Genomic DNA, 26,007 nt, shown 5'->3' on the forward strand with positions numbered 1-26,007 from the left:
ATATGTAGTACATACCATAGAGTCTCATTCTAACGTTTGGTTCTCCGTGACATGAAACGTCCATTGCTGCTAAGTTTTTTCAACTCATAAATACATTATTATAGTAGTATAGTATACAATTTTAACCGTATTTTATATAAATACGATTTAACCGATCACATTACTGAAACCGCTGTTTGCGGTTAATATATAGTAGAGAGATCTGCCTCGACGTAGACAATCAAATTAGAGGCACCGAGAGCGAGGACAAGGTGAAAAGCTAATTGCTGGGGTTGGGCGGGCGGTTGCGGGCAGATTTGGGCGGATCTGAGGCGGGCGGCAAAGAACACGTAGACGTAGAGCGTAAAGACGTTTATTTTTAAAGTTGGGCCTCGCATAAACAGGAGTACATTGAGCAACATACAGGAGTAGGTACGTAATTCTTATTCAGCTTATATTTTCGCCTGTTTTTAGTTGCTTGCTTTGGTTTTATATATTTCTGTACATAATAATAGCTAGATATCAGTTAAGTCACACTACAAAATTAATTTAATCATACGAATATATTAATCTAATATGCTGCAACGCAGACTATGACTGTAATAGCCTCTCAGAGACAAAGCCGCGTAGGTAGTAAACAACAGAACTACGGGGTTGGTCAGACCGCGGGCGCCCCATCAGCGGTCAGTCGAGTGTGGAGCTGGTGTGAGGATGGGCGCGGACAAGTCGAACGGCGTCGTCAACTACTGCCGCCGCCCGCCCCAGCGGCCATTCCTCAAGAAGATCCAGTACGCGATATGGAACCCGGAGGAGAGAACCTTCCTAGGGCGGACCGGGAAACGATGGGGTGAGATTTGCTGCACTGTTTTATTTTTCTATTTTTTTAAAAGTTGGTATGTATTTGTACAATACCCATTTTAGGGTCAATTCAGACCGCACGCGTTGCGTTTCTACACACGTTGAGTCTACAGACTCTACTACGATATCTACCACCATTTTGTTACTTTCTTACTTACGAAATATGCAAGTTTTATTTAGTAAATAAGCCATTTCCGGACTCCAAGTGGAAAGGTAATATAAACTAAATGTATTCATTATCATCAAGCGGTCACACTATAATATAATTTTAGTACTACTTACTGAGCTTTTAACCATCCTGAAGCTTAGAATATATTTTAAGCTATATAGACAAAGTACATTAACCAGGCTAGTCAGGTAATCGACTGCTACCGCCACCGTAGATGCTGTAAAATATTGTAAGGCCCTTAGGAAAGTTAAGACTTCTCATGAAAGAAAAAATCGCATAGGGTGTTGTCAACTTTTAAACTCAAGCTTTACGTGAATAACAAAGGAAATACTTTTTAAAATCTGTTATAATAATATAAATAAAACAGAGCTTAAAAAGAATTTAAAAAATGTAAGTTGGGAAAGTTTCCATAAATTTTTGCATCCGCACGTTGGGCCAGCCGTGGCCAGCCGTGGCCCCGGGGCCCGGTATAATTCATACGGCTTATACGGCGGCAGATACGCCCCTGCCAAGTGGGATATAAGTAATTACACTCTTTTCATATTTTTCTGTAATAGTGATTGTAGTCGCCGGCTACCTTTTTTTGCGTTGGGAAAATGCGTTTACGCATCCCCGGCAGTCTGGGGAGGGGTACCGGGGTATGTGGGACTCCCTGGGGGCGGAGGGCCGCGCCCGGGCATACCCACTAAAACCCCAACGGTGTTCCTGCTCTTCCGCTCAAGGCAGAGCCACGGGATACGCGGAATACACAACCGCGACCCTGCCAGCAGATGCCCCAGGCTTCAGGCGACTTAAAAAAATATTTTTTATAAGATTTGTATTTTGTGGTCGGTGCCAACGGCAGTGTTATAGAAACTGCAGGTTGTCTTGCTACATACTCGTATATTTCGAAATATATTTTGAGTTGCCACAATCTCAAGTAAAAAAAGAGCCTATGGCCAAGGCGTTTTCTTAATTGCTTCTTTGTAGAATCGCCCATCAAAATATATGGAAGTCGAACATCAACTTCATAATATTATCGAACGCTTATGTAAATTCCATGCACTTTGATTGACGATTCTTTATAGAAGCCATAAAGAAAACGTCTTGGCTAAAAGGGTCTGGTCTACCGGCTTACTAAATACAACTTGAAGACCTATTAACCAAAATACGTGGAAAAGGTAGATGGCATTGAGAAAGTAATCAACTCAGATGTCCAATTAACAACAAACACGAAGGGGAACTAGCTACAGCCATAACAGGCTGAAACATCATAAAAACATCACGATTGCTCGTGTGAATTGCCATTTCGTCCGTTAAAAATAATTACTTCCTTACTACAATACATACTACAATACTAGGGCTGGTATAAATAGTCAGTACTTAAGATGCGACCCGATCTCACGACGCGGTTCGGCTCTGTGATTGGTCCAAATTTTGTCAGCCAACGAATCACAGAGCCTGAACCGTGTCTTGAGATCGAGATGCATCTTGAGTACTGACTATTTATACCAGCCTAGAACTCTACATACTCTAATACAGTGAGTACTTTTCCTTTCAGTGTTTTTTCTTTCAACCGCGATTGCCCATGACGTGTCAGATGTTGTCAGTCGTGGCTTTGTAAAGAAATGACAAGTTTTTGACAGGAAGTCAATGACCGCTACCGCCATGTTTCGCCGAGTACAGTATAGTTTTGTTACACCGTCAGTCTTCATACATTCCAGGCTTGAAAGTATTTGAAGGTATGAAATAGAAGTCCTATCTATTAAGTCCTGGATGTCCAGGTAAACCTATCTAGTTTGTTGGTTGGATCTGCACTAGCTACTAGCTAGGTGCGGCACGTGAACATGATTCACGATCGCTATTTCAGTGCCCACCTAGTGCGTTGTCCGCTACGTGCTGCAATAACGACCACTCTCTGGGAATATGACCATTCGCCAGGTATGCGTGGAATTGTTTAACCGAAACTAATAGGAAAATTATGTCAAACTATAAAGAAGTGAATATACTTAATAACTGTTAGGGCCAAATGTGAATTAGCATAATAATTTTTATTTATAATAGGAAGCGGTTTGTCGCAAATTGTGACAAACCAAACGTCTTTTACTGTTACTTAATATTGTACCTACCTAGATTAAAACACAATAATATTAATAAAGTCAATCTCTTAAAATATCTTTAAATTTTAGTGTATAATATAATATTATTTTAAGCCCTTAAAATTATTTCTTTACCCAACCACATACTAAGAAATGATGAAAGTCCAGTGAGATATTAATTGTTACAGTGACAGTAGAAGAGACGTGTGGAAGGAAAGAGGGGAGGCCTTTGCCCAACAGTGGGAAACAAACGACTAGTAATAATAACAGTGACATTACCGTTAATGAGGTGTTAACAGGCATTCTATAGTCGGTTTATAAATGAGAATAATTATACTGGTGAGGTTCTGATCGTGAGCGATTCCGTCACGCCACTTACACATTAACACAGAACTGTGTTCCACACCGGTTGTAGATGTTATCCGTAATCTGTCTGAAACTCTGAACCTGTCATCAATCCAAAATAAAATATGGATAGAATGAATGGTTAGTGTTAACAGCTTGTTAAAATGTCATGTCTCTTTTATTCATATGAAAAACGAAAGAAGTAACGTGATTCTAATTCGAGCATTAATTACTTTAAGAGTCACTGGTGACATTTCACTCCAAACCTCCCAGTGGAGTCGGATAATTAGTAGTGATTTAGGCTCCATTGAGCCTAAATCACTACTAATTATCCGACTCCACTGGGAGGTTTGGATTTCGAGAAAACTTGGGAGATGTGCTTAGCCTACTATATTCCATAGTAGTCACCTGAGATCAAATTGTTAGGTAATCATATGAACTAACAACATAAGATAGTACGAGTCAGGATTACGGCGCTTAATAGCGCCGTGTTTTTTTTTTTTTTGGGAGAAAGCACATTAGTGCATTCTCCCACACACTGCAGAAGGTTCCAGACTCCAGTATCTTGAACACAAATTGAAAGAGAGTTTACCGTGCAGAAAATGTAATGATTATATTACAGAAAGAGAAGATCAGTGATACTACAGTGTCATTCCGGCATAATTAGTTCTTAATGTTTGGCTTTCGTCTCACAAATCACAATATTAGTCTAAACAAGTGTAGTTAGTGTAAGTAGTTACCATGTAGTTACACTACAATCTACATCATACATCTACTCGTACGTACGTAACCTTCTTATGCGGCCAATATAAATACATTTTTATAAAGTTTGCGAATATGCTGTAATAAAAATATTCACCAAGGCCCGCGCCGGTTACCACGGAGTTACGATCTGATCATCATATTTATAGACGTGGACTATATAAAAGGGATGAGAATTGGGATATACAAGAATATACATTTTTATATTTCATGTATTAAAACTAGTAGTAACAAAATTAATAGCTAAAACATGGACCAATTAGTATGTCGGTAGGTGTTAACTTTATCAAATTTTAACAATACTATTGAATTTCTGGGTTAATCGAATCTTTACGCTAAATGACTGTGACATGTTAATCATTAATTTAATTCCTATTCATGTATTACAATTAACAGTGCTAAATCCGGCTTGGGTTAATCGAATCATTATGCTTAAGAAGGACTATGACATGATGAGTTCATTAATTATTTAATGCAATCTAAAATTCTCTCTTGGAGCCTGTAATTTTTTTTTCTCTAATTGTCGTCCCTCCTATATGCCCCTATTAGCAACAAGCGAGGTGGTATCTCCCACCACCATACCACCACACCACACACGTCACAGGGCGCGGCCGTATTGCTAATCAATGACAGTCCATCGTCCGTCGTCCATGTACGAATTCCAATTCAAAAGCAGAGTGCTTACATAATTGGTTGACAGCCGGCAAACTGCTTTTGAAGAATATTTTTATTAGATTTCCTGACAATACGAAATTTAACATTTTTAGGTATGCATGGTCATACAAAATGCTCTTTTAATACAAGATAATAATATAGAGTCATTTAATAACTATTCAATACTTAATACTTATAAAAATAAGTAGGTAGAGTTTGTAAAGTCTATGTTAAACTTAGGAGAGAAATTAATTAACTTTTTGTAAACAAATATAAAAATATTTTCCTAACAACGAATTGAGAAGACTTTGCCTATAAAATGTAGAGTTCTTGAAGTCTAGTATAATACTCGTATAGAAGAAACTGTTGGCTCCCCGTTAACTCTTACACTTTTTGCAACGATAACAATAATATAATTTTTATGGATCGAAATATTTTTGAGCCCTAGCCATAAAAATTATGGTGTTGGTCAGTAAAGACCTATGTTCTAGTAAATTCCACAGCTATTGGTCTATGGTTTGACGAAGGCATCATTCGTGTAATGTAATAAATATAAAAGGTTTAGATGTGGAACACGTTTACGATTTATACATGATCGTCTCCCTGACCTCCATCTTGATATCAGCGGTTGAGTTGGAAATAGACCAGCATCACTTTACATTATGTTAGAGTACTTAGTACTTACTGCCTCCTTTTACTGCCTCTGCAATAGCGGCAACAGATATACACAATCTGTGAAAATGTTAGAAGTCTAGCTACAGCGGTTCTTGAGTTACAGCCTGGAGACAGACGGACAGACATCGAAGTCTCAGTAATAGGGACCCGTTTTTACCCTTTGGGTACGGAACCCTAAAAAGTATCCTACGTCCTTTCCCGGGATTCGAAGTATCTCCATAGTCCATAATTTTTAGCGAAATTGATTTAGAAGCGGTTTGGGCATGAACAGAACAGACAGACAGACACACTTTCGCATTTATGATATAAACTGTGTAGATATCCTGATTGTTAGCAAAACTAAGTAATTGACAAACTATGTCCGTAGCCTTTTGCCCTGTGTTTTTGCCTCACAATTTTTTTATTAAAAGTGGCCAATGAGTAGAGTACTCAGACTAGTTTAATGTCCGTGTGGATTGTTATCAATTTTCAATTTTCGTCAAATTATTCTATGTTAGTTTAGTCCTCATAGAAATAAGTAGAATGTAAGGACACCTATTATAGGTCATGAGTCATGACCCCCAAAGTCAGTATCGTTTACAAAGTACACTTTGTCTCAAATAGTAGTAGTACAAATCCCATGCAACACTTTTGAACCGTATGGCAAAAGAATAAGGGCGAAAAATGGTAAACTGAATATGTCGTCGACAATACAATGTACACAATGGTAGTTATTGACACCCTATCGGCAACAAAATCATTATTTGGGGGGTCACGACCGTGTTTAGGTGTTTACTCAACAATTTGATACACTCAACTTACGGCCGTTCCCAATATTTGATCTATCTCTGGTTTTGCCCTACTAGAGATAGGAATAGCTCACATTAGACATTAGAGACATATATTTTATGTCAATTGTGAGCTATTCCTATCTCTAGTAGGGCAAAACCAGAGATAGATCAAATATTGGGAATGGCCGTTAATGGTTTGACTGGTACACAAATGGGTTATTTTATACTTTATTAAGTTGATCGTTTTATTAACCGTACAACCGTTATAACTTTTAGATGAATTCTAATGTGTAGTTGAGGCACGCGCACATTTCAACGGGCCGCAGCGAGGCGGAGCGTATATTTTCCAAAAATTATGGAAAATGCGACGTGCCCCGCTGCGCCTCGTCACGATCTGTGCATACCCTCTAGTTTGCAACTTACATAATACCTTACTGATCGCATTATAACTTTTTTGTCACTCCGTCTCTTGCAGTAGTTTGCAAGCGCAAAATGTACATTTAATTTTATGAAGTTCAAATTTACTAAATCCCAATTTGAGTGTTTACAGCTCCAGCGGAAGACGCACGTTAACGTAATATACAACTCACAAGTATGTATGTATACTCGCTATGTATGAAGTATGAGCATAAACTGGCCGTGACCGGTTTTCGCAAACTCTATTTCAGGGAAATCGTTTTTGACGATTTGCTCCGCGTGCTACGGTAATCGGTTACCTACCACTTGCGATTCTTAAGGCGGTCCCCCTACGGCGATGCCGTAATTTACATCTTTTTAGAGCTTTACAACTCATAATTTGAAAGCTACAATATTATAACAAAAATACACCAATAATTAAGCACACGCCAATAGATCGACAATATCATAAACTACATATTCCACGTTTTAATTTTTTTAGGTCAATTTTGAACTGGAATCTTAAAAAAAAGGTTCTTTGCAATCTAGGCAAAATGTATAGTCAAGGTCGTTTGCTCGGGGGACGGCCTTAAATTATACTTTATAGCGATATTTAATGTTTAGTAAACCTACATTTTTAAATATAAGTACATCAATTTATAAAAATAGGTTTACCATTTAAATTAATGTCTAGTGGTATTGAAAAGTAGTTTTTTTCGATTTTGAAGCATTTTCTTCACAGTGACAGCGCTGCATTTGTCTGCGTTGTGTCGGTGTGATCAGTGTGATGTGTGATGACCCTGACGTTTACTAGACAAAATAATGTTTTAACGTACTATTCTACTCGTACGAGACAAAATAGTAGCTCGTTACGAAGCTTATATATTTATCTATATGTAAAATTATTCTTTTGTGTACCTATTTTACCATTTTTCATTATAAAACACATTCACCACGCTCTAACCAAGCGTAGATTGTAAAAATAAACAGTATTATTAGGCAGTTTGTGTAAAAAGTCGTTGTGGTCCACTTAGCACTCTCCGACGCGCGACGCTGCGCTAACACCTACATTATGATCTATTATACCCTCGTCTGAATGATTTTCGTTATGGTAATGATTAGCGACTGGATTATCATGTCACTTATCGATAAGTGACACGATAATCCAGTCGCTAATCATTACCATGTCATTTACTCGAGTAAATGACATGTATTATGGGCAGATGGAACGTTGGCTGCACACAGTGGCGAGGCAAGAGCTAAATTTGATGTGGGCAAGATATATTTTACGAGGCCCCCTGATGGATCACGCATGGAGACGGATTTTGTTGAGATAAATATTTTTTATTTATAAAACTTATAGAATGAAAACTAGTAAATCTTTAAATTTAAAAATTAAAAATTATACGTGGGAGAGCCATGCTTCGGCACGAATGGGCCGGCTCGACCAGAGAAATACCACGTTCTCACAGAAAACCGGTGTGAAACAGCGCTTGCAGCTCTTCTTATGCTGCGAGTGTCCATGGGCGACGGAAGTTGCTTTCCATCAGGCGACCCGTTTGCTCGTTTGCCGGGAATAGGGGAGGGTAGGGAAAGGAATATGGTAGGGAATTGGGCCTTCGGTAAACTCACTCACTCGGCGAAACACAGCTCAAGCGCTGTTTCAGGGCCGGGACACAAAAACACGGCACGACGTCGTACGGCGTCGTACGGTGCCGTACGGCGCCGTGTCGGACGCGCGTCGTAAAAAACCACGGCACGGCGCCGTACGGCGTCGTACGACGTCGTGCCGAAGAAACTCATCTTGAATTTTTACGTGAGTTTCTACGGCTCGACGTCGTACGACGCCGTACGGCGCCGTGCCGTGGTTTTTTACGACGCGCGTCCGACACGGCGCCGTACGGCACCGTACGACGCCGTACGACGTCGTGCCGTGTTTTTGTGTCCCGGCCCTCACGCCGGTTTTCTGTGAGAACGTGGTATTTCTCCGGCCGAGGCGGCCCATGCGTCCCGAAGCATGGCCCTAAAGTATTATCACTTATTTTGTTACACTCTGTATATATAATTGGAATCTCGGAATCGGCTCCTACGATTTTCATTAAATTTAGTAGGTATATAGGGGGTTTCGGGGGCGGTAAATCGATCTAGCTAGGAATCATTTTTAGAAAATGTCATTTTTGACCGACTTCCAAAAAAGAGGAGGTAATACGTTCGGCTGTATGTATCTTTTTTTTTATATGTATGTTCAACGATTACTCAGCCGGACCACAAAGGTCCGATTTACAAAATTATTTATGTGTTGTATAGGGTTTGACTCGAATTTGGTATCATGTTTATAAAAGTGGTGACCTGATGATGGGATGATGGGAACCATGAGTAATCGAGGGAACTCCTCAAAATTTATATGGAAACATATAGTGATTTCAATTTTTTCTGAAGTGTTTCAAGCATATACTACCAAAAAGTAAGATTTTGGACCAGGATGTACCCTGGTTCCGAAGGTACCGAACAGAACTTTTTAATCCTTATAGGTATCTATAAGGATTAAGTTCGAGGATTTTGGATTTATTTAAACTACTCCAGGCAAAAGCCAATAATTCTACATTATTTCTGCTGAACATAGGCTAAATTTTATTTTGGAAAAAAATGTGTTTCGTAAGATATTTGGGTTTTTCGGACGCCAGGCGTAAAATCAACCAGAAATTAGAAATTAGAAATTAGAAATCATTTATTTGCAAAAATAAGGTACAATACGAGTATGATGTTATAGTTAGGTGTTACCGGCGACGACCGCTAGAGGCCTCGCTGTTGAAAGCTGGATGGCTTCCGTGGGGCTGGTGGTGGCAAATCGAGGCGCTGTCAGTACTTGCGTTCGCCGACAGGGCGAGTCAATCGTTGACTTGACCCTTGTCAGCTCGAACTTTGCCCGTCACATCACCAACTGGCGGGTAGACGAAGAAACGGAAACCTTGTCGGATCACAGGTACATCCGCTTCGACGCTAATGCACGCGCGTCGGAGTTGGGTCGCCCACTTCCATCCAATGGCGGCCCGAAATGGGCCTTGAGACGGCTGGACCGCGACCTCCTGGAAGAGGCTGCTACTGTCGCGTCATGGGCGCCGCTCCCCTCGGACGACGTCGATGAATGCGCGGACTGGCTCAATGAGGCATTACGCAACATCTGTGATGCCTCAATGCCACGAGTAGGTCCTTACAAGCCGCGACGCCAAACATACTGGTGGCGCCCTGAACCTGATGCGCGTGCCCTCGCCGATGTATTCTGGCGTTGCGCTGCGGTCCGCGCGGGGGGCAGCAACCCCCTACCGGATGCCGTACGTCGGTGGAGGAGCGATGCGAGAGATATGGCAATTGATTTGTGGCAAGAGCGGCTTGAAGAGCCGCAAGCCAGCGTGGACTTAGTTCTGGCCATCCGCCCAGTACTCAGACAGTGGCTTGATCGCAAGGATGGGACTCTCTCATTTCGCCTCACACAGGTGCTGACCGGGCACGGGTGCTTCGGTCGGTACCTGTGCGAGATCGTCGGAAGGGAAGAGACCCCAAGATGTCACCACTGTGACGAAGACAGGGACACGACCGAGCACACTGTATCGGTCTGTCCCTCTTAGAATGGACAACGTGCGGCTCTCACGGCCGCTATCGGATATGACACCTCGCTCCCAGCATTGGTTCGCTCGATGCTGGGCAGCAATCAAGGATGGAGGGCGGTTGAAGACTTTGCTGAGCATGTAATGGCCGCCAAAGAGGAGGCCGAGCGCATACGCGAGCGGGAGGCACTCGACCCTCGAAGACGTAGTCGGCCAAGGCGACGTAGGGTCAATAATGACTACCGAAACGTTCCGCCATAGCCGGGGAGCGGGGGTGTGGGGACGCCGATGTCCATTGTACAGAGCCCCCGAGCGGGTCGCGATGCGCTATGTGTTCCAGTGCATCGCGACGTAAACGCAGAGGAATGGCCTAAACAAGCCCTAGTAGGGTCTCTGTTAGGCCTGGGGGGTGTCTGAACACCCTCAATCAGACGTGTCTGCCGACAACCAGGCAGACGCCCGCTGACAGAACTGCGGTGGCCCCACATTTCTCGTGGTTCTGTCAGTAGCGGCGCAGAAAGGAACAAGGTCGGGTTTTAGTGGGTTAGAGCTGCGGTCACTTACCATCTCATCGGCCGCAGCGAGTCCCACATACGGTTGTCTTCCCCAGCTGCCGGGGATGCATAATGGCATTTCCCGACTTAAAAAAAAAGTGTTAAAGCTCTCTTATTTTGCCTTTGGGTGGCGTGCAAATTTTATACAGTCTTTCAATCTTATACTTTATCTAATACTTATACATAAACAGCTAAGTATGTCTTATAATTAATATACTTATCTTATAAAATTTTCTTATTATCCTTTTTTAATAAATAATAATTATAAATAATTTCTACATGTCAATTTGTGTTTTTTCAAATATTATTACATCCTCTTATTTTGTTTCTGTGTGATTATTATAATTATTCTTATTATATTGTAACAGCTATACTAATATTATGTCGATAATAATTAATTAGCATTAGGTACATAATTATGGATACAAAGTCAATGTCAATAGTTATTAATAATAGTAGTCAATAATCATAATCTAAGTCATCAATACATCAACTTAATTTATTTACTTATTTAATTAATTTATTAATAATATGTCATCACAAAATAATACTAATAATAATAATACATAATTATGGATACAAAGTCAATGTCAAAAGTAATCATAATCTAAGTCATCAATATATCAATTTATTTTATTTATTTAATTAATTTATTAATATTATGTCCTTACAAAATACACATATTTAAGAACTAATACAATACTTAATTAATTCATTTCTTTGTCACTAAGGTATGCATTAATTGTGTAATAGCATTTTTTTATTAGTAATTTGAATATCATTTTATTAAATAGTGTACAACTTTTATTTTTAATTTCCTCAGGTAATTTATTATATAATTTTATTGCCATACAGAAAGCACTATTAGAGTATATATTATTTTTCTGAGTAGGAACCAGTAGTGTACGCTTCCTTATTTGTCTTTGGCTCGATAGATTGTTATCAAATAAGTGGTAATGTTTATTTACAAATTTTAACATTTCAAATATATACTTAAAGGCATGGTAGTGGTAGGATACCGTATTTTTGAAAAAGTGGCTTGCAGCTGTCTAATCTCCAAGCACCACTCATTGCTCGTATGCAAGCTTTTTGTTTGATAAAAATTAGATTGGCAGTTACAGAATTACCCCACATAATTATCTTAGTATAGATTCAACACATCCATGACAGGCTATTAAAGCTGATTTATTGTTGACATTGTGATATAGTGTTCTAAGCATATGTAAACCTATATAGTTTGTTGCTCATATGTTCTATATGATATTTCCATGAGCATATATCGTCAATATTTATACCTAAGAAGTTTGTGTTGTTAACTACATTAACTTTGTTTCCTTGAAGTGTAATATTAAGATTAATTTCATTCGTTTGTTTCATTTTGAAGTTCATTAGCATAGTCTTATTTGTATTTATTAGTAAATTATTAGCTTCCATCCAATAATTTATCTTTTTTAAACATCATCTTCTAATGTAAATTTATTCTTATTTGCTATAATTATTGTTATATCATCTGCGTACATTACAGTTTCGTCATCTACATAGTCAGGGAAGTCATTTATATAAAACAAAAATAGTAAAGGTCCTAGGTTACTACCTTGCGGAACACCATACGGATTAGCCTTTTAGAAAAGTTACTTATTTTGCGTACGCTGCCGAAACTATAAAAGATAGAACCATAAAATGTTCTAAGTAATTGTAGATCTTATAAATATCTACAAAAAAATCCGCGACACACTATACTTATCTATGTCGAGTGAGGCATTATAACCATTTTTTTTTTAAATCTTGATTTTTTTGGGACTACATTTAAACGCGTTTTTTTACTTATGCTATTAATCCTTATGAAAATAAATTATTTCATTACTAAGTACAGTTTATGTAGATAACATTTGGTCTTTAAATTATTAAAATTGGACGTTTAGTTTTGAAATTATGGCGAAATTAAAATCCCACCAAATAATTATATAAATATTTTCAAAATTATTTCAAAAAGAAAAGCGACAATCATTGTTTTAACTCTAGGAATAAGAACAAATTAGAAATACCAGTGATCAGACTTAGCAAAGTCAGCAAATCTTTTAAAGGCCAGTGTATACGCCTGTACAATAGAATCCCAGAAAACGTTCAAAATCTCTCTACCAATAAATTTAAAAATGTAGTAAAAGAACGTTTGTGTACTAAAGCTTATTATAAAATCAATGATTTCATCGACGACAACACACCTTGGGAATAGGGTGGTTCTTACAGGCTACTAGAATATTTTTTATAATTCCTATTGTAAATAGCTCTTAGTGATAATATTGTTATATAACACAGTCAAATTAACTAGACGCATGGTGATGACGTCATTACGAAGTTTGCATATACATTCCAGTGGTGGTGACCGTGTTGTACTGTATATGTTTTAAATTGTAATTTTCCATCTTTTTAGTAAAATATGGCCCCGTGCGAGTTTCTTACGCCGGTTCTTCTCGCCGGGTTAGTTCCCGAACCGGTGGTAGGCACCGTAGTATCGACGTTCGGTAAAGTTTTTGTAAAAAAATGACTCCGAATAAAAATATTTTTGATTTGATTTGATTTGATTTAAAAAGCTTGGCTGGAGCACTGCCGTGCTCCCAGATATAACGATAGTGGTCGTCACCAAGCGGGGGTACGCGTGCGGGAGGAAGACAATCTGTGCAGTGTGCACTATATGCATCCCTTCGGATAATGACTGCGTCCGCGTCGTCGATGTCAGTGTTGGAGTCTGTGAATTGACCTGGGAATCATTTTGCTAACCGAGTCTTTCTTGGGTAGGTTTTGCAGCCATAACCGACATCCACGCGGGCGGAGCCGCGGGCGACCGCTAGTAATAATATTATGTACAACTCTAAGACAACAAGCTATAAGTAATATAGCCTTGGGCCTTGTGGTCTCATAGGTAACTAAAAAGGTTAAAATTATTATTTTTTAACAAAAAATTAAAACCGACTTCCAAGGTAAAAAAAAAGTAATATTCTTAAAAATAATCTAAAAAGAATCAAATAATTCTTATTCCTTATTATAGTGCCGTTTTCAGACTTCGCCTAAACCTCAACTATTTCTATACTCAATCTTCATGCTTTTGAAGTCGGTACCAGCTTACCTTAGCGTAAGTTCTATGTCAAGGATCTCAGAACTTTTCCGGGCTGGTAGCGACTTCAAAAGTACGAAGATTGAGTACAGAAATAGTTGAGATTTAGGCGAAGCCTGAAGACGGCACTATAATAAGGAATAAGAATTATTTGATTCTTTTTAGATTATTTTTAAAAATATTACTTTTGTTTTTACCTTGGAAGTCGGTTTTAATTTTTTGTTAAAAAATAATAATTTTCGTGTTTTATCGAATACCGAGCAAAGCTCGTTCAAATAGCTAGTAATTAGTATAATATTATACTAACCTAATGATATCAATCGCAATGTTCCAGGCGTGATCGGTCTGATCTACCTGGTGATGTACATCTGCATCATCATCTTCTTCTCGCTGTGCATGTGCGGTCTGCTCTCCGCCATGGACGAGAAGATCCCCTACTTCACCCTCGCCGCCTCCATCATAGGTGAGTAGCACAGAAGAAGCATTATATTAACGGCAACGCATCTGTATCTCTTCTAATGCTGCTAGTGTCCATGGGCTTTGCTTTCCATCAAGTGACCCGTTTGCTCGTTTGTCCCCTTTTTTATAATAACGGTATTATTGTTATGTAGTAGGTACGCATCCACTTCTAACTAACTCTCTTTATCGAAGTCAAAAAGCTTCTATAGACTTCAGTTTGGTTTTGATTACGAGTACATTAAGTGGAAAGTTTAAATAAATGGTAAATAATACTTATATAAATTGGTAAGTCAGTATGTAATCAACTTTTCCTATATTTATATTGATTCTTAGTTTGCTGAAATTGTATTGGATGCTAAGTATTAAGGTATAAAATGTTTAAGCCGGTCCTTAAACGATCAATATCAATATATTGTCAATACCACGCTTCAATTTTATTGAACAGTTTTAAAGGCGCGCGATGTTCAATATCATCCCTAGAGTCTAGAGTCTAGGCGGCCCGCTAAGGTTACACGGTCAGTCTGGAATCAGTTCAGTCCATCAGTCTGATCCAGACTGACCGGAGAATGATCGTGTAACCGTGTGATTGACGGACTGATCATTTTTTTATTATATGTACTTTCCGGCCATCATTGTTGCGTCAGTCTGAGACTGATGGACTGAACTGATGCCAGACAGGCCTGATTAAGTAATCTAACGAGCGTGCCTTATATTATATTCGTTGACATGTTTTCCAGGTGACAACCCCGGCATGGGCCACCGGCCGCTGGTGTACGAGGAGGGCGCGCTCATCTGGTACAACGCCTCCAACGCCACGCAGTACAAGAAATACGTCGATAACATCAACGACTTCTTAGCACGTGAGTACTAAGGACCAAAAAACATAACCGCGTTGCGGCACCGCACCGCCAAAACCGGCGGCAAAATCATTCAAAACTCATCTAAAGAATTCCGCCAAATTTGGTGTTGTGGTGACGCAACGTACAGTGTTTTTCTTGCACGCAACATGTTTAGAAAGGGTTTTTTTCTACGGAAGAATAGAAAAAGTGAGACACTAACAATGAAAAAGAACTTTTTGTTTTATAGATGTGACTTTATATCTACCTCTATATTGGAACTGATCTAGTAATAACTGTGCAGATTTTAATAAAATACCGTACTTAAAACGTAGAGATAATAGAGGATAACTCTCGTTTCAGCGTACGAGAACAAAAGCCTCCTGATCAACAAGGGGGAGAACCAGCGCGACTGCAGGGGCGTCAAACCGCCGCGGAACGAGGTCTGCTCTTTCGACGTCAGCCAGTTCGGCCCCTGCTCCAAGGAGAATAACTTCGGATACGCGAACAAAACTCCATGTATTATCATTAAAATTAATAAGGTACTGAATAGGTAGATCCTGCATGACACTGCTAAACCAAGCTGATATCTGGTGTGCGACTTTTTTGATCTAATTGTTGTTTAGTAATGAGTTCTTAAGTAGCCTTAGGTAATAGTTATATATTATTACAGCTGCAATCGCACATAATTCAGATTTCGTTTCCGGTAACTTCCTCAGCATAAAGTGATGTGTTCATGGGTTACAAGGCAAAATTAATTTAGTCTCTTGGATCTCCCTGTTACAGATATTTGATTGGAATCCGGACTTCTACGACGATCCTGAGGACCTTCCTCCGAACATACCTCAAGATTTAAAGAACTACATCAACACAACGACCACCCCGCAGCAGGTAACATACCTTTGACAACAAATTGCCGAGCCTTACAAAATTTATTAGCAACATGCATCAATATAGGTATTGCTCAAGTTGCGCGTCCACTGGGTCGGAATTGGGGCGTATGGTGAGGTCGGAGCATCGTCTTTTTTTTATAATTTTTCAGGTGCAGAAACGACGTTCTAGTGCACGCAGTACCCTAGAAAACTAGAAATCAATGCAAATTAACAAATCTGTCCGGTGGACGAGCACTTATACAGCAGCTTTCTTAAAGGCGCATTAATTTTAAATTTTAATCATAATATTTTAGCGCCGTCAAGTGTGGGTGTCTTGTCACGGGGAGAGGCCAGTCGACGCAGAGGCCCTGGGCCCTCTGAGGTACTACCCCCAGCCCGGGATGCCGGAGACCTACTACCCCTACGACAACACCCCCGGCTACCTCAGCCCCCTGGTGGCTGTTCAGCTGTTGGAGCCTAAATGTAGGTCCATTTTTTGTTGTCAATGTCAATATGTCAAATATTCAATATAAGGATTAAGGTGATTGCATGAAGCTAATACAGGGTGATTGCACATTTATCAGAACGCACGCGTCAAACGCGCGCCATTTTAGAATTCGTTGTATGAATCGGTGCTGACAAATCTGCGATCAGCTATAAGCATCTAAAAAATTCGGACGATTTCTAATTACAAGGGTAATTCCAACATTTTAATATCCCTTTTTGCGCAAAAATATTGGTAGAAATGGTTTAAATATTTTCCATTACTTTTCAGTGCACCAGATCATTAACATCCGTTGCCGGGCCTGGGCGAGGAACATCCAGTACACAGAGAGCCTCAAGGAGCGACTGGGGTCCACCCACCTCGAGATCATGATTGATTAACTCTTAACCTAGTAGTGGTGGCCTCACTCATTGCGAGGCCTCGGGTGTAGGGACTTTGTGAGGCCCTTTGTCTTACGAAAAAATACCTTGCGGGGCCCTTGCAAGAGCGAGACCGGAGACCCCGGATGATTGTCCTGTTCGCCACCCCTAGGGCCGCCACTGTAACCTCGTAGTCAACAATTAAGTAAGGTTATCTGTAGGTTTACTGTATATTTATGTCTACTATGTATTTATTTATAATATGTTTGTTTTATTCCTTTGTTCATTTCAAATCAAGCATTTATTTTAGTACAAATGAAAGTAATTGAAGATAAGTTTGTTTAAAGAAAATGAAAGGGATCCTAATTTTTAATAAAAATAAATTATTTTAGTACTTATGAAACCTTGAAATAAGCGTAGAGTATGCACAACGTGAGGATTATTATGCAAATAATAGAAATAAAAGCTTGTATTAGATGTGAGTTTTATTCATTCACACAATTATCACAATATGATTGGCTACGGCTACAGCTGGTCTACTCCACCATGATCTCGATGTGCACGGAGCCCATGCCCTCCCCTCTGTCGTACTTGATGTTGTGTGACCAGGCGCGACACTCTATGTTGATCAGCATTCCGGCTGGAGGACAAAAATTCAATATTCTAGATTCTAGAACATCTTTCGTCGAGCATCATAGAGTCTTAGAGTTTTTGACTACTGCTAATATGAATTTTTTGAGTCAAGACAGTCTATGGATAAAAAAATGAAACGAGCAATATTCAAATTTCTAGAGTCCATAATTTATTAATTGAGTCAAATATTTCAGACTCTACCTTAGCTCTACCTCTAGAATATTGTTAGTTTCATTGTTTTATTAAACTTCTTAGACAACTGGTATATCCGAACCAATACGACCTGCACCTATACGACCTGCAAACCCTTAAGAGTAGAGCGTATTCTCTCTTACAAGGCCGGCAAGGACAGAAGAGCTGCAGGTGCGTTACCTGCGGCTCTTCTGATGTTGCGAGTGTCCATGGGCGACGGTAGTTGTTTTCCATCGGGTGACCCGTTTACTCGTTTGCCCCCTTATTCTATTTAAAAAAATGTAGTCCTTCTAAAAGTGTTCATTTTGTAAACCTATTTAGAAATAAATATTTTCATTTCATTTCATTTCATCAGAGACTTACTTATTTTTAGATCGAAAGTAACTTTGGCATGTAGTATAAGACTTACTTTTAGGTCTCTGCAGATGCACCGCGACGAGAGGGCTGATGTAGCCCTCTTGGTTGGTGTAGGGGAAGTAGTATCCGGGGAATCCCCGGTACGGCAGGTACTGGATGGGGCCGATGTTCTCGCGGTCCGCCGGGTTCTCCCCCTGGCACGACACCCACACCATGTTCAGCTGTAACGAGAACAATTATTGTGGTTGCTATTTGTGGACATTTTTATTGCTCTTCATAAAAAGATATATAAATAGATTAAGAAAAAGTGAGTAAATTTTTTATGCTGACTGTCGCTATTTATGATTGATAGAATATTAAAGAAATATGAATTGAAATATCTCTTGATTTCATATCAGTCGGGAGAATGTTCTCCCGACTGATGTCTCCGATCTCTCATAATTATGAGAATTACTTACTTCAAAATACATACACAGAAAGATGTCGCTTTTGCAAGATATAATAGAATATATTTATCTTACGTAATTCTTATCATATGCCGTCATGTTTCTGATGTGCTCTTTCAAGTCTTCGGGCATGGCGGCGGGCAGGTTGTCGGAACTGTTGTAGAACTCGGGCTTCCAGCCAAAGATCTTGTTGAGCTTCAGGAAGATGCAGGGCGTCGACATGTGGTAGGCGAAGCCGTTCTCCTCCGTGCAGGGTCCCCAGGCGTTGACGTCCACGTCGCACACCTTGCCGGCGGGCGGCGGCAGCTTGAAGTCGCAATTGTGGATGTTCTGGCCGGCGATCGATTTGTTCGCGTCGCGTTTGTACGCTGCAACATGTGACGATTTGTCATAATAGCAGGAGCCAGCGTTATTGGATTCTGGAGCTGGATCAATAGACAATTTTGACACTTATTGTGGACTCGAATAACGTAATAGGAAAAAATAATATTGATAAAAATGTCAGCTGTAAACATCGTAGTTTGGCACTCTATAAACTCACTTTTAAGAAAATTGGACAGCTCTCGCACCCAGAACTGGTAGCTGCCGGGGTCGTTGCCCCGGTACCAGATGACGCTGCTGGCGACTTCCGGGGGCATGGGACGGAAGCCCAGCCCGGGGTTGGTCCCGATGATGGAGCTCTCCATCTGCCACCGCGGCTGCCGCGCGTCCAGGGTCTGCAGGAAGGTCCACATGCAGATGGCCACGATGATCGCCAGCACCAAGTAGAACACGATGTAGAAGGTTGCGATTTTCGCTGGAAAATCGTTAAAATGTCTGTCATTACGGTATACGACTAGATATTCATGTTTCTTATTTTTCGCACCGCCATTGCAGTCACAGTGCTAAAACAACATAAGTGTCGCTATAATTTAGCGATTGTACTATCTGAGAAGTTGATTCCTAGGCAGATGGGGGACCTACGTAGTTTGGTCGCGTTACGTCAAACCCAGCCACAAGTCACAACAATTAACTTTGAATTGACATGATCCGGCAAAATGACGTTGGTCTGTCAACTGTAAAGGAATCGATTTCCTCGATGGTACTTGACATATTACAGCAATATTAAAAACGTTTCTTTACAAATTAGTCACAGTGTCAACTGGCCTTAGCCAAGACTTTTTCGGCGACGTTCGACTCGTCTAATGTCAATTCCATACATTTTGATCGGCGATTCCATGAAGAAGCGATAAAGACAACGTCTTGGCTACAGGCAGAGGTTCTATATTAACGCGAGGAAAATCACGGGCTAGGCCTAGTAAATAATAAACAGTGTGCACTAGTCTCGCGCTGGTGCGGGCGATGCGGGCTGCCCCGCAGGATGGGCTTATTGGCTCAATTTGTGTATCCGCCGTCTTGTGCTCACCTTGGCAGCGGCTCATCCCGCATCCGGGCCAGACTTGACCACTCGACGATAGCGCCGTAATCGTGCGTGGGCGTCCCACAATTTGGGACAAACCAGATACGTCTACTTTATGTTACATAATTTTTTGACTTTAAAGGTGGGATTTTCCAAAATTAGGTACGACTTCCTTCTTTGTTAATCCCGTGAATAAAACTTTAACACTTTTTCCTCTATTACGATAGATTACGTTAAGTTTTATCTTTTTTTTTCTGATTTTAAATTATGGAATAAACCAGGGGTTCCCAAACTTATTTTGTCTACCACCCACTTTGAGAAAAAAAATTTGGCACCCCCTTTGTTTCACTTTTAAATTAAAGCCTCTAAAAAACGCCCCCAGTTTTTTTATGGGTCTCACACCTCCCCCCTTTAGGCCTTCAGCTCTCACAAGGGGGCGTTATCGCCCACTTTGGGAAAGGCTGAAATAGACCCTCCGTTTCAAATGTACGTTATCTCTTTAACTAATAAAACTGTACATACAATATGGACAGCTGATAACTTCTACTTACAAGTAAGAGGAGGGGAGAACGCCTGGTACATTCGAGAGCATGAACCGTTAATAAGAACGTTTCTAATATCAATATTCAATATCAATATAATATATAAAAATTGAATATATTTGATCTGTGGAGGGTGGGGGCTGGGGCAACGCCCTGTCTGCCTCCCTTTGGCGACACCCTTGCTTACATTGACTCTTGAAATTGTAATAAAATACAACTGAGCAAATATAAGCAGAATATTTCAACTCACACCAGCTTGATCCGGTGCGGCCGCAGAACTCCCTGGTCTTGGGGTTCCAGATGTACTTCTTGATGCGTTCCCCCTTCGGCAGCGGCTCCTCCTTCTCTCGGTAGTACAGGTTGAACCGCTCCAGGCTCGTCAGGTCCGAGGGTCTCTTCTTCACCGTCATCTTCACTGGTTGACCCTGAGATGTAAAATACATTTTTGAGAGCACAGAAAAGACAAATAAATACCGCCTAAATTAGAGCCTAAGGGCTTGTTTCACTACTCCATGATAAGTGCTGGATAGGCTATCCACAAATTATCTGTCAGTCTGTCAGATAACTTGTGGATAGCCGATCCGGTACTTATCAGAAAGCTCCTAAATATTCTTTATGCATAGTGTTCGTTTAAAATAACAAAGGAAGTAACTTCCTTTGTTATTTTAAACAAACACATAATACAGTTACATAAATTAAATCAACTTTTAATATTAACATCAAAAATATGTGCATAAATAATTGTAGAGTTTCTCAACAATTATTTATGCACAAATCCATTCTTCTATCAAACTTAATCTAATTTCTCAACTTGCCTTTACACTTTTTTTTTTAAATCTTTTTAATTTTTTTGGAAAAACGATTTGAAAAAAGAATTAGAAAAATAATCTCACCAAAAAACTTATCACAAGTAATGCGCTGTGTCTCCGCGCCCGCGCACCGCCGTACTACGGGGGACAGGACGCTGGACGGCGGTATCCTTGCGACCAAGCCCGGACACCGTTCGCAGCTATTCTGCCTCCGAGTGTCTATTAGAGTGATCCTTAAGTCGACGACATAAAGGGTTTCTTTTACCGCCCCCAGTGACGTAGACTGCAGGAACTGCTAGTCAAGATTGAAACCTGATAATGAAGAATTACTTGCAACCTAATGGAAACCTAGTCTGCTGTGGTCCAGAATAGCTGGTGACTTATTTTCTATCATATCCTATATCAAACCATTATATAGATAATTAGCTCCGTGGATAAAAGTCATAGACGGTAGTGCTAACTTTACAATTTTAATACGTATATTTTGTTACACTTGTGTTTTGTTACATCTTGCTCAATAAAAAACTTGAAATGGCAAAATCAGTACAGTTCTCTTCATAATATTGTGATGGTACGTTAAAGGATTTCCTGGACAAAGATCCCACAGGCTTCCCAGTTTGACCGGTTATTATGACGTCACGACTGACTTAACAAATTACGGTCGTTAAGCACGACGTAAATTATAAATTTTCAATTTACTTTTTACAAATATTGAAACGGGACTTCGAGATTTCTCCTTCGCGTGAGACGTGAGTTTCCACCCGCTGTCGGCTCTCGTTAGCTGACTGATGACACGAACTTAAAGTAATTACATGTGGAAATTATCGTGTTCAACAAAATAAATGTTGTTAACAGTTAGCGTCGATAGCGGTGACCCGAATGCATGATGAGGTACACCATTTTTTGTGGAAGGATTAAATTACATCCCATCTCATGTATTGTGATGAATTGCTGACCTTGATGAATTTTGAGACTAACGTTGCAAGAGCCTTTGAAGAGGATTCGATTAACTGCATATAGGTATGTATAAGGTGTACGGTATCAGGAACTTTAGTAAAACACGATAGTCGAGATAATCAGCGTAGGTTATGAGTTATGACTTATGATTCATTTATTTAACTTTTTTATTATTGCATGGTTCTCTACCATATGACATCGTCCCCCCTCCCTCGCGAATTAACTCTATTACACTTATGTCAATGACATTAATATGTCACCGCCGTGCAGATTTGTGCAGCACATAAAGTTAATATTACCTATCGGTAATAGAGAAACAAAGGCCTGAGCAAGCGAGATGTAATTATCAGTAACACTACGTGGTAGAAAGAGAAGCGTGATTTGAGGTGGTATACCACTTTTTTCATCTGTTTTTGTTGTTTGACAATCTGTCTGATCCGGTCGGCAAGTTGTCAATTTGGGCTCTCAGAAAAATTGTGATTTTATGTATTAAAGTGAATAATTATATATAATACTGCTTTCGCAACAATATGGTAACTTGTTCGGTCACCGATTGTGGTACAACACATCGAAAAAACCCGGACAAATATTCATTTCACAGGTGAATTATTCTACATCGACAGGACCTAATTTTAAGTTTATTTTTGCCAATTTCCTTCGAGTTATTGGTATTGATTTTGATAATTCACTTCTATATATGTTTATTTATATGGAAAACATAACTTGAATAGCCATGGTGCACAATTTAAGGATATTTTGTGTAAACAATTTTCTTCTATTTTACACTAGGGCTGCATCAGGTTATCGATAAGTAGTATCGATATGAATATATTTTTTTAGTTATACTAATTATCTAGGAATGTTGACATGATAATTGTTTATATTAATATACTTTCATACATAATTTATCGTTTTTATTGTTCCGCACCCAAAGGGTAAAAACGGGACCCTACTACTAAGACTTCGTTGCCTGTCCGTCTGTCCGTCCGTCTGTCCATCTGTCTGTCTGTCCGTCTGTCCGTCTGTCCGTCTGTCCGTCTTTCCGTCCGTCCGTCTGTCTGTCTCGGGTCTCCAGGCTGTATCTCAAGAACCGCTATAGTAATAGACTTCTGAAATTTCCACAGATGTAATGTCTTTCTACATCCAATATGGCTGTGGCATATTCACTAGATCAGGTATCAGATCATTCATTCAATAGAAGATGAGCTCGGTGAAGGGCATCGTCAGTAAATAAGCTAGATATTCTTCCACACATCATAAATATTTGTATGAATAAACGAACCGATTTGTTTACCTTATATTGTACTATGCCATGAATCATAGTTATGGTTTTACTATTGTTTGTACTGTTTTTATATTGTGTATCTGCATATTGATTTAAATTAAAAAGTATGATATAGTAGTAAGTAACAGTAACAGCCATTTTTTTGTTATAGATCAAGATAAAGCCTAGGCGCACTGTGTCATCCTACGTTTACAGAGACATTGTACCACCAGAGTTAGCCACAATATGCATACCGTCGTCATCGCATTCTACGTCCTCGCCAACGCTGCCACAACTGTCTTCACCATCGACCTCCTTTCAACTAGAATTTATATCAAAAGAAAAGAAGCTTATATCTAAATGCACTTAGTTACAGGATTTAAACTAAGTAAATTTAAAGCTAAAAGTGACATTCACTGTAGGAACACCAGAAATAAGTACAAGCTAGACTCGCCGGTGATCAGACTTAGTAAAGTCAGTTAATCTTTTAGATGTCAATGTAAGTAAATTTAAAGCTAAAAGTGACATTCACTGTAGGAACACCAGAAATAAGTACAAGCTAGACTCGCCGGTGATCAGACTTAGTAAAGTCAGTTAATCTTTTAGATGTCAATGTAAGTAAATTTAAAGCTAAAAGTGACATTCACTGTAGGAACACCAGAAATAAGCGCAAGCTAGATTTGCCGGTGATCAGGTTTAGTAGAGTCAGTAAATCTTTTACAGGTCAATGTATACGCCTTTACGATAACATCCCAGAAAACGTTCAAAATCTTTCCATTAATAAATTTACAAAAGTAGTCATAAAAAGTTTGTGTGCCAAATCCTATAGTTATCCTGTAAGGTCAATGATTTTATAAACGATGGCACAATAATGGAGTAGGTAGGATACTAATTAAAAGTCGCGTACACTGTAGTCTGTACGTGACTTCTAAGAAATAGCAGCTGCTATTTCAGAGGTAGAGCCGTGAAAGACGGACTGATAGACAGACAGAGTTACTTTCGCATTTATAATATTAGCATGAATAAATAAATGAGCTATTTATAAATAAGTATATCTTTGTTTTTTTGCTACAAAAATGTTTAATGATAAAAGTAATATTTTTAACATTTTAAACTTTCGCGTTGCATTATAATTAAACTTTTTAATCGGGACTTAACGCGACTTATTTAAGACCGAGGTCACGAGGGGACTGCAGGAGCGCGACGTCTTCGTTTGCACCGGGCGGTCGGTTCTACGACTACCCTCGAATTGTCCAATATTTGTGTTCCAATACACTGAAAGTCAGTAGGTTCCCTGCGACACACAACACTAACTGTATCCGGGTTTGCACTTATAGACACAGGTGACACACGCGGTTTGCACTTATTGATCACTGGATTCCAGGCGGGCGACAATTTAAATCCGTCCTCACGATTGAAATGTTTGTACTTTTTAATTTCAATTGCTTCACGTATTACTCTCGTGTGGTAATGACGATCCGTAGAGAGGATTTTAGGGTCGTGTAGCTCCATCCAGTGATTAGTCCCCATATCAAGCAGATGTTCTGCTACCGCGGATTTATTTGTCTGGCGATTTTTCACTGCGGCTATATGCTCTTTCACTCTTTCGCCAATAGTCCGTTTCGTTTGGCCAATGTACGAACTACCACAGCTACAATCTATTTTATCGAAACGTCGAGAAAAAGTATGTACTCGTAGTAGCATTACTACTTAAATAAGTCGCGTAAGTCCCGATTAAAAAGTTTAGTAATATTTTTCTCCAAAATTACAATATTATTATTATTCTAAGCAGTTTTATTTTATCCCATTTTATTATTTTTACAATCTTACAATTATTATTCCATGATCGATATTTTGTCCAATTACAAGATGTATACAGTACATCACTAACACGCACACGTAAACATAATTGTAAACACAGATGTAAATCAATTTTGGTTACGTTTGCCAGCTCGGGATTGTTTCTCTATTCCGATAGGTAATATTAACTTTATGGTGCAGCACCGCCCGTCCCGCCACTCCTGTCCCTCACAAGGCTGAGCCCATAGTTTATATACTGTGACATTGATAGCAATAAAGTTTATCATCAAAAGCATGTCAAACAGGCGTCTTATCGACTTCCTGTTATTTTCATACTGTTTTATTTAAGTATTTTGCAACTACAAATGCTGAATATTGACGAGACATGTCTACTTGGATAATAATCAATTTTTAAAATGACTGTAACCGGAGTTCGTCTCCAACGTAGCTTGACGGCCATTAAGAGAGAACTGGCGTTATCTGGTTAACACAGTTATACTAGGACATACAACTATGTCAACCCAAATCTAGAAGACCTGGAAGGTTGAAAGTTTACATCCAGGTATTAAATATATTGAGAGAAATCAGAAAATTGCCTCTTACGGTATTCTCAGGCGATC

The 26,007-nt window shown here is 39.5% G+C and overlaps 2 protein-coding genes across 4 annotated transcripts; one reads left to right on the plus strand and one right to left on the minus strand.

Annotated features, from left to right (window-relative positions):
• Positions 1 to 634: 634 nt before the first annotated feature.
• LOC121740138 (sodium/potassium-transporting ATPase subunit beta-2-like) lies at positions 635 to 17,465 on the plus strand. The gene is made up of 7 exons (XM_042132807.1): positions 635 to 826; positions 14,292 to 14,420; positions 15,154 to 15,276; positions 15,616 to 15,794; positions 16,039 to 16,143; positions 16,439 to 16,607; positions 16,900 to 17,465. Exons 1-7 carry the CDS (start codon positions 691 to 693, stop codon positions 17,007 to 17,009), a joined length of 951 nt encoding a protein of 316 aa, XP_041988741.1. The 5' UTR covers positions 635 to 690; the 3' UTR covers positions 17,010 to 17,465.
• Positions 17,456 to 25,913, minus strand: LOC121740077 (sodium/potassium-transporting ATPase subunit beta-2-like). 3 transcript variants are annotated; one of them, XM_042132801.1, is made up of 6 exons: positions 25,900 to 25,913; positions 20,808 to 20,972; positions 19,158 to 19,412; positions 18,692 to 18,984; positions 18,223 to 18,391; positions 17,456 to 17,628 (listed from the first exon to the last, which is right to left on the minus strand). In XM_042132801.1, coding segments are annotated over exons 1-6 (987 nt in total). In that variant the 5' UTR covers positions 25,901 to 25,913; the 3' UTR covers positions 17,456 to 17,524. The 3 variants fall into 3 exon arrangements, with proteins under 3 accessions (XP_041988735.1, XP_041988736.1, XP_041988737.1); XM_042132802.1 differs by lacking the exon at positions 25,900 to 25,913 and adding an exon at positions 21,451 to 21,549 and having other exon boundaries at positions 20,808 to 20,982; XM_042132803.1 differs by lacking the exon at positions 25,900 to 25,913 and adding an exon at positions 21,451 to 21,502.
• Positions 25,914 to 26,007: the final 94 nt, after the last annotated feature.

Source organism: Aricia agestis, chromosome 1 (assembly GCF_905147365.1).
Source record: "Aricia agestis chromosome 1, ilAriAges1.1, whole genome shotgun sequence".
Taxonomy (NCBI): domain Eukaryota; kingdom Metazoa; phylum Arthropoda; class Insecta; order Lepidoptera; family Lycaenidae; genus Aricia; species Aricia agestis.

Bases quoted from the DNA above. Each gene is read 5' to 3' on its own strand.
- LOC121740138 (XM_042132807.1), top strand. From the start codon at position 691: ATGGGCGCGGACAAGTCGAACGGCGTCGTCAACTACTGCCGCCGCCCG. The intron at 827-14,291 runs GTGAGATTTGCT...GCAATGTTCCAG, and splicing joins GCGGACCGGGAAACGATGGG to GCGTGATCGGTCTGATCTAC. The intron at 14,421-15,153 runs GTGAGTAGCACA...CATGTTTTCCAG, and splicing joins CCTCGCCGCCTCCATCATAG to GTGACAACCCCGGCATGGGC.
- LOC121740077 (XM_042132801.1), bottom strand. The intron at 19,413-20,807 runs GTGAGTTGAAAT...ACGATTTTCCAG, and splicing joins CCGCACCGGATCAAGCTGGT to CGAAAATCGCAACCTTCTAC. The intron at 18,985-19,157 runs GTGAGTTTATAG...CACATGTTGCAG, and splicing joins GCTGTCCAATTTTCTTAAAA to CGTACAAACGCGACGCGAAC.